Raw genomic sequence first — 11,743 nt, 5'->3', positions numbered from 1 at the left:
GCAGTCGTACTGTACCATCTTCTGCCAAGCAGCCATGAGATGTGGATGGCATGCAGTCCTTCTGCACCATCTGCTGCCAGCAAAAGATGTAAAGGATAGATGGAGTGGGTCAGAACAAGAAATAGACCAGATTTGTTTTGTACTCATTTTCCTCCTCCCCTGTCTAGATCACACTGCAGTCACTCACAGAGAAGGCGCAGCGAGGTAAATCTAGCCATGTATCAATCAGAGGCCAGGCTAACCTCCTTGTTCCAATAACAACGATAACTTTGGTGCACCATTTCTTATTGGAACCCTCCGTGCAGTCCTGCCTGAAATACTCCTTGATGTACAGGCACACCCTTTGTTGATTTTAGCTCCCTAAAGCCAACCCTGTAAGCTGTGTCGTCAGTCGCCCCTCCCTCCGTCAGAGCAACGGCAGACAATCGTTCCGCGCCTTTTTTCTGTGCGGACGCCATACCAAGGCAAGCATGGAGGCCGCTGAGCTCATTTTGGCAATTAGGAGCACATCAACCACCACACGCATTATCCAGCAGTATATGCAGCACCAGAACATGGCAACGCGATACCGGGCGAGGAGGCGACGTCAGCGCGGTCCCGTGAGTGATCAGGAAACAAGCACAGACTGGTGGGACCGCATAGTGTTGCAGGTCTGGGACGATTCCCAGTGGCTGCGAAACTTTCGCATGCGTAAGGGCACTTTCATGGAACTTTGTGACTTGCTTTCCCCTGCCCTGAAGTGCATGAATACCAGGATGAGAGCAGCCCTCACAGTTGAGAAGCGAGTGGCGATAGCCCTGTGGAAGCTTGCAACGCCAGACAGCTACCGGTCAGTTGGGAATCAATTTGGAGTGGGCAAATCTACTGTGGGGGCTGCTGTTATGCAAGTAGCTCATGCAATCAAAGATCTGCTGATATCAAGGGTAGTGACCCTGGGAAATGTGCAGGTCATAGTGGATGGCTTTGCTGCAATGGGATTCCCTAACTGTGGTGGGGCTATAGACGGAACCCATATCCCTATCTTGGCACCAGAGCACCAAGCCGCCGAGTACATAAACCGCAAGGGGTAATTTTCGATAGTGCTGCAAGCTCTGGTGGATCACAAGGGACGTTTCACCAACATCAACGTGGGATGGCCGGGAAAGGTGCATGACGCTCGCATCTTCAGGAACTCTGGTCTGTTTCAAAAGCTGCAGGAAGGGACTTTATTCCCAGACCAGAAAATAACTGTTGGGGATGTTGAAATGCCTATATGTATCCTTGGGGACCCAGCCTACCCCTTAATGCCATGGCTCATGAAGCTGTACACAGGCAGCCTGGACAGTAGTCAGGAGCTGTTCAACTACAGGCTGAGCAAGTGCAGAATGGTGGTAGAATGTGCATTTGGACGTTTAAAGGCGCGCTGGCGCAGTTTACTGACTCGCTTAGACCTCTGCGAAACCAATATTTCCACTGTTATTACTGCTTGCTGTGTGCTCCACAATATCTGTGAGAGTAAGGGGGAGACGTTTATGGCGGGGTGGGAGGCTGAGGCAAATCGCCTAGCTGCTGGTTACGCGCAGCGAGACACCAGGGCGGTTAGAAGAGCACAGGAGGGTGCGGTACGCATCAGAGAAGCTTTGAAAACCAGTTTCATGACTGGCCAGGCTACGCTGTGAAAGTTCTGTTTGTTTCTCCTTGATGAAACCCCCCGCCCCTTGGTTCACTCTGCTTCCCTGTAAGCTAACCACCCTCCCCTCCTCCCTTTAATCACCGCTTGCAGAGGCAATAAAGTCATTGCTGCTTCACAGTCATGCATTCGTTATTCATTCATCACACAAATAGGGAGATGACTACCAAGGTATCCCAGGAGGGGTGGTGGAGGAGGGAAGGAAAATGCCACACAGCACTTTAAGCACAGCACTTTAAAAGTTTACAACTTTAAAATTTATTGAATGACAGCCTTCTTTTTTTTGGGCAATCCTCTGTGGTGGAGTGGCTGGTTGGCCAGAGGCCCCCCCACCGCGTTCTTGGGCGTCTGGGTGTGGAGGCTATGGAACTTGGGGAGGAGGGCGGTTGGTTACAGAGGGGCAGCAGTGGCAGTCTGTGCTCCAGCTGCCTTTGCTGCAGCTCAACCATACACTGGAACATTCTGGTTTGGTCCTGCAGCAGCCTCAGCATTGAATCCTGCCTCCTCTCATCACGCTGCCGCCACATTTGAGCTTCAGCCCTGTCTTCAGCCCGCCACTTACTCTCTTCAGCCCGCCACTTACTCTCTTCAGCCCGCCACCTCTCCTCCCGGTCATTTTGTGCTTTCCTGCACTCTGACATTATTTGCCTCCACGCATTCGTCTGTGCTCTGTCAGTGTGGGAGGACAGCATGAGCTCGGAGAACATTTCATCGCGAGTGCGTTTTTTTTTCTTTCTAAGCTTCACTAGCCTCTGGGAAGGAGAAGATCCTGTGATCATTGAAACACATGCAGCTGGTGGAGAAAAAAAAAAGCGACAGCGGTATTTAAAAAGACACATTTTATAAAACAGTCACTACACTCTTTCAGGGTAAACCTTGCTGTTAACATTACATACATAGCACATGTGCTTTCGTTACAAGGTCGCATTTTGCCTCCCCCCACCGCGTGACTACCCCCTCAACCTTCCCCCCTCCCTGTGGCTAACAGCGGCGAACATTTCTGTTCAGCCACAGGCAAACAGCACAGCAGGAACGGGCACCTCTGAGTGTCCCTGAAGAAAAGCACTCTATTTCAACCAGGTGACCATGAATTATATCTCACTCTCCTGAGGATAACACAGAGAGATAAAGAACGGATTTTGGTTGAATGCCAGCAAACATACACTGCAATGCTTTGTTCTACAGTGATTCCCGAGTACGTGTTACTGGCCTGGAGTGGTAAAGTGTCCTACCATGAAGGACGAAACAAGGCTGCCCTCCCCAGAAACCTTTTGCAAAGGCTTTAGGACTACATCTAGGAGAACCACAAATGCCAGGGCAAAGTAATCCTTTCACATGCTTGCTTTTAAACCATGTATAGCATTTTAAAAGGTACACTCACCAGAGGTCCCTTCTCCGCCTGCTGGGTCCAGGAGGCAGCCTTGGGTGGGTTCGGGGGGTACTGGCTCCAGGTCTAGGGTGAGAAACAGTTCCTGGCTGTCGGGAAAACCGGTTTCTCCGCTTGCTTGCTGTGAGCTATCTACAACCTCCTCATCATCATCATCTTCTTCGTCCCCAAAACCTGCTTCCGTATTGCCTCCATCTCCATTGAAGGAGTCAAACAACACGGCTGGGGTAGTGGTGGCTGAACCCCCTAAAATGGCATGCAGCTCATCATAGAAGCGGCATGTTTGGGGCTCTGACCCAGAGCGGCTGTTCGCCTCTCTGGTTTTCTGGTAGGCTTGCCTCAGCTCCTTCAGTTTCACGCGGCACTGCTTCGGGTCCCTGTTATGGCCTCTGTCCTTCATGCCCTGGGAGATTTTCACAAAGGTTTTGGCATTTCGAAAACTGGAACGGAGTTCTGATAGCACGGATTCCTCTCCCCAAACAGCGATCAGATCCCGTACCTCCCGTTCGGTCCATGCTGGAGCTCTTTTGCGATTCTGGGACTCCATCATGGTCACCTGTGCTGATGAGCTCTGCATGGTCACCTGCAGCTTGCCACGCTGGCCAAACAGGAAATGAGATTCAAAAGTTTGCGGTTCTTTTCCTGTCTACCTGGCCAGTGCATCTGAGTTGAGAGTGCTGTCCAGAGCGGTCAGAATGGAGCACTCTGGGATAGCTCCCGGAGGCCAATACCATCGAATTGTGTCCACAGTACCCCAAATTCGAGCCGGGAATGTCGATTTAAGCGCTAATCCACTTGTCAGGGGTGGAGTAAGGAAATCGATTTTAAGAGCCCTTTAAGTCGAAATAAAGGGCTTCACTGTGTGGACGGGTGCAGGTTTAAATCGATTTAACGTTGCTAAATTCGACCTAAAGTCCTAGTGTAGACCAGGGCTCAGAGTCAGGGAGCTACAACGGCTCTCTGAAGGCCCCCTTCCTACCTCCTGTTCTGCGCATATCTTGGTGCGGGAGAGAACCTGGCCCATGTTGGCAGAAGGGTTACAAATGCTACTGACTATGCCAGCAGTGCTTTATTAAATTTCTTGTATTCTTCTTTAAGCGGACTCTCAGAAGTTACAAGTTTTATTACCCGTTGTCTGCCACACAGCACAGAGCATATAGTGCTACTTCCCTATATAGGTACGACTTCTCCACATAAGATCTCCTGAAAATCACAATCATTTTCTAGACATAAATGATCAGATATTTCCTTATTCCTGCTATTGCAAATAAGCAGTTATCAATGTTGACAGCTTATTTTAATGAGACCCAGTCCTGATATCTCATACTGCTGATAATTTAAATCCGGGACAGATGCAGATGTGCTTGTTATGTGGAACTATCATTTTCTTCAACTGCTAAGTTAACAAACTAGTTCACACAAGTTTTAAATGCTCTTAGGCTTGTGATAAACACAATGGGCCCAACTCTCCACCACTCTGCACCTTATGCAGACAGTTACGCCAATGCACGTGTGTAGGACTCTACTGCAACAGAATGGGAGCATTTTATCCACACTGAGTCTCTGTTGCCTTGCACCAGAGCAGACCCCAAGTCACAGGGATACATTTGCTCACAGAGAGGTGATATGAGGGACTCAAGAATCTGCTCTTTCCATACTTCCAGCCCCACCCCAACTAATTACACAAAAATGCTCTCGAACAAGTAGGAAGGCAACTCAGTGATAAGCAAACCCATCACGTGCTCTTCCTTGGAACACTTTGCTGATACACTGTTCCTAAACGATATCCTCCAGGTGTTGATAATAATACTGTTTAACTTGCATCCTTTGAAGTGTGGGAAAGGACCTCCTAGGGGGGAGCTGAGATCTCCTCCTCCGGTACATTTTTGAAAACACCTGCCATTAGGTGCAATCTGGGGCACTGCAAAGACAAAATATTTGCTTTTCAAACATATTTTTGAAGCCTTAGGGATAAGTCATCCACGGCAGGACTCGTTTAGCAGATTGCAGAGAGGCTTAGCTCCATCAGGCTAGGGAAATCAAGAAAACCATCCTTTCAGTTGGTGGTAGAATTTTAACAAGTGGCTCCCAGGAGTCCTGCCCACAAATGCTCACCAGCACATTGCTGTGATACCTTGGCTTCTCTGACTGTTCATAATGCATTTTATTTTTCCTTTGTACAAAAACAGATATAAAATTTAAATCCAATACAAAGTGAATACTAGCAATGACAAGTTTACATTACAGTAAAATAGGACATCAATGCAAATGTGTTATCAAGACATTAGTTCTTTAAAACTTTACCTCAGTGTTACATGCATTATATAAAATAAACTGCTAGAGCTTTTCATCTAGTTCCACAAAAGATACCCAGTCATCAAGCCATTCAAGGGCAAAAATAGTGTTGAAGGGACATCTACAAACCCAAAGACATTTTCCACAGAAAAATCAATGCTAACAGAAATGGTTTGTTTAGTCATGCTCTTGTTAAAACCCTCCCACAAGAACTATGCATAAAATTCTTAGGACAGAAAAAGCTCAGTAAGTTTGTTAGCATAGGCAACCATTCAGTAGTTCAAAGAATCTTTTAGACATTTTGAAAAGGTATCATAGTTTTCAATTTGTATTTTCCCACAAAACCAGAACTACATTGACTCTTTTTTCAAAATCTAGTCACAGCAGGCTAAAAACTAGTTCTTGAGTGAAGTGAAAGTAGTGTACGAAAATATTTAACGGAACTAGCAAGGATGTATCAAATGAGTCTCTACTTTGCTTCTTAAGGAAAACCTTTTCCGTACTCAAGGTTTGTTTATTTGTCCCATAAACAAGACTGCACCTAAGGGATTAAATAAAGACTAATATTACTACATATATCCAATTTGTAAGTATTGTAGAGCATTCACTGAAAAATACATTTACAGAATGCATTCAAATAAAATCTAGGTAAGAAGGCTGTTTCACACTCCATGAGCTTTCTTTGTTTTGGTTAGGGGAACTGTAGATTAACAAACTATTTGTTTTTAGGTGAGTTTGGAGTGTATACGAATATAGATTCTCCCAAGACCCTCCCATACACTTTAAGGTCAGAACGGACCATCATGATCATCTAGTCTGACCTCCTGTGGAGTAGGTTTTCCAGTTCTTCTGGTTTATTTTAAACAAAGTTAAAAGCATAAGACAGAAGCATCTTTTGTATTTGTTTTAGCAGCACCTACTGGACAGCTTCAAGCTTTCCCACCTAGAAATTACAGTTTGCATGTAGTCATTATACTGTATGAACTCAACTTGCACGCAAAATAATACAAACTTTGCTTACCTGTAGGATTGTGACGGATGAAAAATACAAATGGTCTGTCTACTATAAACCAAGGAGGGGAAGACCTGGCTATTAAAATTGCAGCTTCCAAAGAAAGTGAAAGAAGAGAAAAATGGGATGGAAAATTAAACAAGCCAAACACTATCACACTACAAACAGTGCAAATATGAAGCATCAAACAGGTTTATGATTTGCATTCGATATTTGTTTGCTCCTTTAGATGTTCCATTTCACTATCATGCATCAGTTTATTAATTGTTTTATAATCACCAGTGGCAGCATGGGTCAGCCACAGGAGGCCATTTTATCCAATGCTATCTATTGCAAATGAGCCTTCTTATATTGCTCACCAGAACCACACAATCCATTCAAAAAAGAGAAGAACTAATAATTAACATCAAAATTCAAGATTGTTCCCCTACAGGAAAACCCAGCTGCCATCTTAGAGCAGTGTGGCATAAATGCGTGCCTCTGGAACAGCACAAGGAGGCATATTAGGAGTCAAGGATTTGGCCACTAAATTTTAAACTTGATGCTGTTCTATAGGTAGCTAGTGGAGTGAAGAGACTGTTTACAATTTGTGGAAGGCTATGTTTAACTAATTCTGTATTGACATAAAATTCACTTAAACAAAAACAAAAAACCACCTCTCAATGGTAAAATTCACTTGATTTTTTACTGTCCTTTCTGAGTACGTGCTTCTGCTGAAGTGATCTCAATTTAAGCGTTCACAAAAGGTTTCCCACTTCAGAGAAAATCTAATTAATTTGTTTTAGTATAGTTACTTTTAATTAAGGATTAAATTAAACCAGAGAGAGAACTACATACTTGTTGCTGCAGAAGCTTTGGTTCCATCTTCACTAACTTCAATTTTTGCTTTTTGCAAAATATGAGATACATGAAGGCTCTCTGTTCCTGTGTGACCAAAACAAGAACAGCACTTGTATTAACATGCAGTTATACATTTGTTATACTGTATGTAAAGTTTTCCAAAGTAGTAAGTTTCTTGTATCTGGCAGACCAACTGTATAGCAGAGCATGAGAAGGCTGCTACAATTCTAGCAAAGACTAGGGTTGCCAACTTTCTATTCACACAAAACCAAACACCCTTGCCCTGCCCCGCTGCATGCTGTCTCAGAGGCCCTGCCCCCCCTCTCACTCCATCTCCCCCATTCCTTCTGTCGCACACCCTCGCTCATTTTCACCGGGCTGGGACAGAGGATTGGGGTGCAGGGGATGATGGCTCCAGCTGAGGGTGCAGGCTCTGGTGTGGGGCCAGAGATGAGGGATATAGGATGCAGGAGGCTGCTCTGGGCTGGGACCCAGCGGTTTGGAGGGCGTGAGGGAGATCAGGGCTGGAGCACAGCGGCGGGGGGGCTCTGGGCTGGGACTGAGGGGTTCAGAGGATGGGAGGGGGATCAGGGCTGGGGCAGGCACAGGGGAGGAGGGTCGGGGTGCAGGCTCCCAGCGGCACTTACCTCAATCAGCTCCTGGAAGCAGCGGCATGTGCCCTCTCCGGCTCCTACGCAGAGGTGCGGCCAGGCAGCTCTGTGTGCTGCCCCCTCCTCAGACACTGCCCCCCGCATCTCCCATTGGCCATGGTTCCTGGCCAATGGGAACTGCAGAGCCAGCGCTTGGGGCGCAGACAGCATGCTGAGCCCCTTGGCTGCCCCTATGAAATAGGAGCTGGAGTAGGGACATGCTGCTGCTTCCGGGAGCTGTGTGGACCCATGGCAGGCAGGGAGCCTGCCTTAGCCCTGCTGATCGGACTTTTAACAGCCTGGTCAGCAGTGCTGACCGGAGCAGCCAGGGTCCCTTTTCGACTGGGTGGTCTGGTCAAAAACTGGACACCTGGCAATCCTAGTAAAGATTGAAATCATGGTGTAAGCAAGAGGATTTTGTCCTGTTGTTAAGATGCAGTTGCTGGATCTGATCACTACAGAAGCAGCCAATCTGATGACACCAAGCAGAGAAAGCATACAATATGCTTCATGTAAAGGAATGGATTAGTGGGACTTCTGCGTGACTGTTTCTTATATAACCGTAGTATATCAGTTGTTAAATTGAGAAGTATTAACACAGGCACAATGTTGCTATTAGTTAACACATACATTAGCCAAAGCACAGAAAGAGTGCTAATATGAAATTTAACACACTAAACAAGTCTGCTATGGCATTTGTGTATACATGCCATTGCAGTATTAGCACATGCTTGTGTATATAATTAAAACAAACACATGGTGATGGACAATGTCCAAAATCAGAATCTTTTGCCCTGGCTTTATTTAGTGATGCAGAAATCAGTGGCACAATTCACTCACTGATTAAGTGCATTATGTTTATGATGACAGTAATAAAATAAATGGGATAGAAAATGTCTAGGTGACTGGAGGACATAGTTTACCCTAAAGATGCAGCAACACAAATAATTTTTAAAAACTACTGGTACAATCTTAGATTCTGAGCTTATTTTGTGGTTTTAAAGGTAAAACTGAAAATTTGTAATCAGAGTAATTTTTTCTTAAATACAGAAATTATAGCAACAGGTAATACAATTTAAATTCATCCTGAGTACCTTAAAAACTGTTTAAATAGAACACTTTGCTTCCAATAAAATAAAGGACTAAGGGCTCACAATTAATTGCAGTAAACTCACGTGATTAACTCAAAACAAATTAACTCAATTAAAAAAATTAATCGTGATTAATCAGTTTTACTTGCACTGCTAACCAATACCAATATAAATTATAAATATTTTCTATATTTTCAAATATATTGACTTCAGTTACAACAGAATACAAAGTGTACAGTGCTCACTTTATATTATTTTTATTACAAATATTTGCACTGTAAAAAGGATAAACAAAAGAAATAGTATGTTTCAGTTCACCGCATACAAGTACCGTAGTGCAATCTCTTGATCATAAAAGTGCAACTTACAAATGTAGAATTTTTTTTTTTAAATAACCGCACTCAAAAAAAACAAAACAATGTAAAACTTTAGAGCCTACAAGTCCATTCAGTTCTACTTCTTGTTCAGCCAATTGCTAAGACAAAAAGCTTGTTTACATTTACGGGAGATACTGCTGCCTGCTGCTGATTTACAATGTCACCTGAAAGTGAGACCAGGCATTTGTATGGCACTGTTGTAGCCAGCATTACAAGGTATTTATGTGCCTGATATGCTATACAGTCATATACCTCTTCATGCATCGACTTGTACATTGCACTTTTATTACCGTGCAAATATTTGTAATAAAAATAATGTAAAATGAGCATTCTACACTTTGTATTCTGCGTTGTAATAAAAATCAATATATTTGAAAATGTAGAAAAACATCCAAAATATTTATAATAAATTTAAATTGGTATTGTTAATGTTTAACAGTGTGATTAAAACTGCAATTAATTGCAATTAATTTTTTTAACCGTTCGATAGCCCTAAAAGGAACTTAATCTCTTATTTCAAGTGGAGAAGTGTATAAGAGATATAAATGAGTTGCGTTAACAAGCAAGGTCTTTTTGTTTTGGATGTTTTTTTTTTCCCCCCCGAGTAACTAATCAGAAATCTGATGGTGACATAAAATTCATAGCCACAAGACATCCAGTTCTCTTTTAGAAGTCAGTGCTCCATTGTCAGAAAGAGAAAAAAGTTTATGGATCAATTAGGCAGTTCAATGACTGTTCCATTTTTACTCAACATTACCATCAATTTGGCAGACATCCTTCCTTTCTCTCAAGTCTGTTGATGCAAAGTTTATAGAACAAATTGTAAAAGAAAAAAAGTGCCTCAATTACATCTTCCATTATGGTCTCATCTAACATGATTTTTTTGTAAGCCAAAAGGAAAAATATTGAAGAAAATGTACGACTCTGACTGTGAAAATGCCTCATAACATTTTATTTACTTCTCGCAAGACACACCATATGGTTAACTTTGTTATTAATTTAGATGTTTGCCTTTTGGTGGAAATGTTTCAAAGCAGCAGGTTGTTTTAATAATTGCAATTGTAAAACAGCAGTTCTAGAAAACGTGAACAAAAACCGGAAGAAGAAGAATTTAAACAAGACAACCTACTTGTTATTTTTGCAAAGTTTGCCTTTGACTGCTCAAACATATCTGTAATGCCAAGTACTTTCAGAGGCTCCTTTAAATCTGTTTCTGCTACTGCTGTGAACCTGATTGCAGCATGCAAAATAGAAGAGACATCAGAATTATGACTAAATGTTGCTTTAAGTGCTGAGAAGGACTATAGAAGAATTCCTTATTTTGGGGGTTGGGGGGGGGGGGGGAGAAGAGACTGGAAGATATTAGTACTCACTTGGGTAAAATAACTTGCACTCTCTTTTGTATCATGGTTGTCATCCAGCTCTGTATTGTTTTTGTGCTGATGTGAGGAATGATGGCAGAGAGAGGGGTAGTGCTTTCTGTAGGCAGAGCAATCAACATACTGATGCTTTCGCCATGGTAAGGCAATTCAATTATGTTATACCACAAGTCATTTGGGGTACTTGTTGTGCCTAAGGAGAGGGAGAGAGAGAAGTCATAATTCTCAGTTAAAAGCCTTCAACCTCGGATATTCAAAAGCAGTAGTGAGTAAAAATGTTAAACCTATTGGCAAAGCTTTAATATTATTGTAACTGTAAAGTCTCAATGTCACAGTTGGGTTACCATCTTCCAGTAGAGTTCACTTACATAACAAGCATGGAGTCTATATAAATGTTACATTTGATAATGCAATGCAGATAGAGCCAAAAAATCTACTCTATGGTGTCTCAGATTAGTTTCTACAAGTTACATGAATATTACTTGGTGGATTGTTGGAGTTCCTTTGAAAATATAAATAGCCATGCTGCAGCCTGCTTCAGAGTCTCATCAGCATCTACTGAAACGGTAGTGGGTGGGAGACATGATGGAAATAAAAGACCATCCAAAAGAGAGCACGAGATTCCTTTTGTAAAGCAGGTTTTCTTTTCCTCTAAGGACTATGGTACACTGGGGATCAGAAAGAGTCTTTAACAGTCTCTGCCAACTGCCACAACATCTGCATTTGAACCCCTTTGAATCTTGTGCTGCTTCTGAACTGTGAGTAAAAGAGCCTACTGCTACAGTTCACCAAGGAGACTCCCCTGGAAACAGTAAGGTAGGCAAGTAAAGGACACAGATAACAATAAGAACAGAGGGTAGCAAAAAAAAAAAAAAAAAAAAAAAAAAAAAAAAAAAAGACAAGCTTAGGAACTTAGATATTGCCCAGGATAGGACTGCCAGCAGTTTGTAAGCACATGATGCACAACAGATTGTAGCAGGCCACTGACTATCTGTAATGTGCAGGACCATATTCAGTGGGTAAACATACATGGGGTCTCATCC

At 43.1% G+C, this 11,743-nt stretch overlaps 2 protein-coding genes across 3 annotated transcripts in view; both read right to left on the bottom strand.

Moving 5' to 3' along the window:
• Window positions 1-1,757: 1,757 nt before the first annotated feature.
• On the bottom strand, window positions 1,758-4,397 carry LOC140917339 (uncharacterized). Its single transcript, XM_073359931.1, has 2 exons — window positions 3,051-4,397; window positions 1,758-2,462 (listed from the first exon to the last, which is right to left on the bottom strand). Exons 1-2 carry the CDS (start codon window positions 3,631-3,633, stop codon window positions 1,921-1,923), a joined length of 1,125 nt encoding a protein of 374 aa, XP_073216032.1. The 5' UTR covers window positions 3,634-4,397; the 3' UTR covers window positions 1,758-1,920.
• An 896-nt stretch (window positions 4,398-5,293) lies between these two features.
• The window catches only part of SERPINE2 (serpin family E member 2), a 38,877-nt gene continuing 32,427 nt past the window's right edge, over window positions 5,294-11,743 (bottom strand). The window contains exons 5-9 of one of the 2 annotated variants that reach the window (XM_073359930.1): window positions 10,695-10,893; window positions 10,451-10,551; window positions 7,201-7,287; window positions 6,373-6,456; window positions 5,294-5,892 (exon numbers count right to left, since the gene is read on the bottom strand). In XM_073359930.1, the coding sequence (XP_073216031.1) occupies window positions 5,855-5,892; window positions 6,373-6,456; window positions 7,201-7,287; window positions 10,451-10,551; window positions 10,695-10,893 (509 nt within the window). In that variant the 3' untranslated portion in view covers window positions 5,294-5,854. The remainder of the gene's footprint in view (window positions 5,893-6,372; window positions 6,457-7,200; window positions 7,288-10,450; window positions 10,552-10,694; window positions 10,894-11,743) is intronic. The other variant, XM_073359929.1, reaches the window with a different exon arrangement.

The sequence above is a fragment of the Lepidochelys kempii genome, chromosome 9 (genome assembly GCF_965140265.1).
Source record: "Lepidochelys kempii isolate rLepKem1 chromosome 9, rLepKem1.hap2, whole genome shotgun sequence".
Classification (NCBI taxonomy): Eukaryota; Metazoa; Chordata; order Testudines; family Cheloniidae; genus Lepidochelys; species Lepidochelys kempii.
This window is presented reverse-complemented; position numbering and strand designations above follow the sequence as displayed.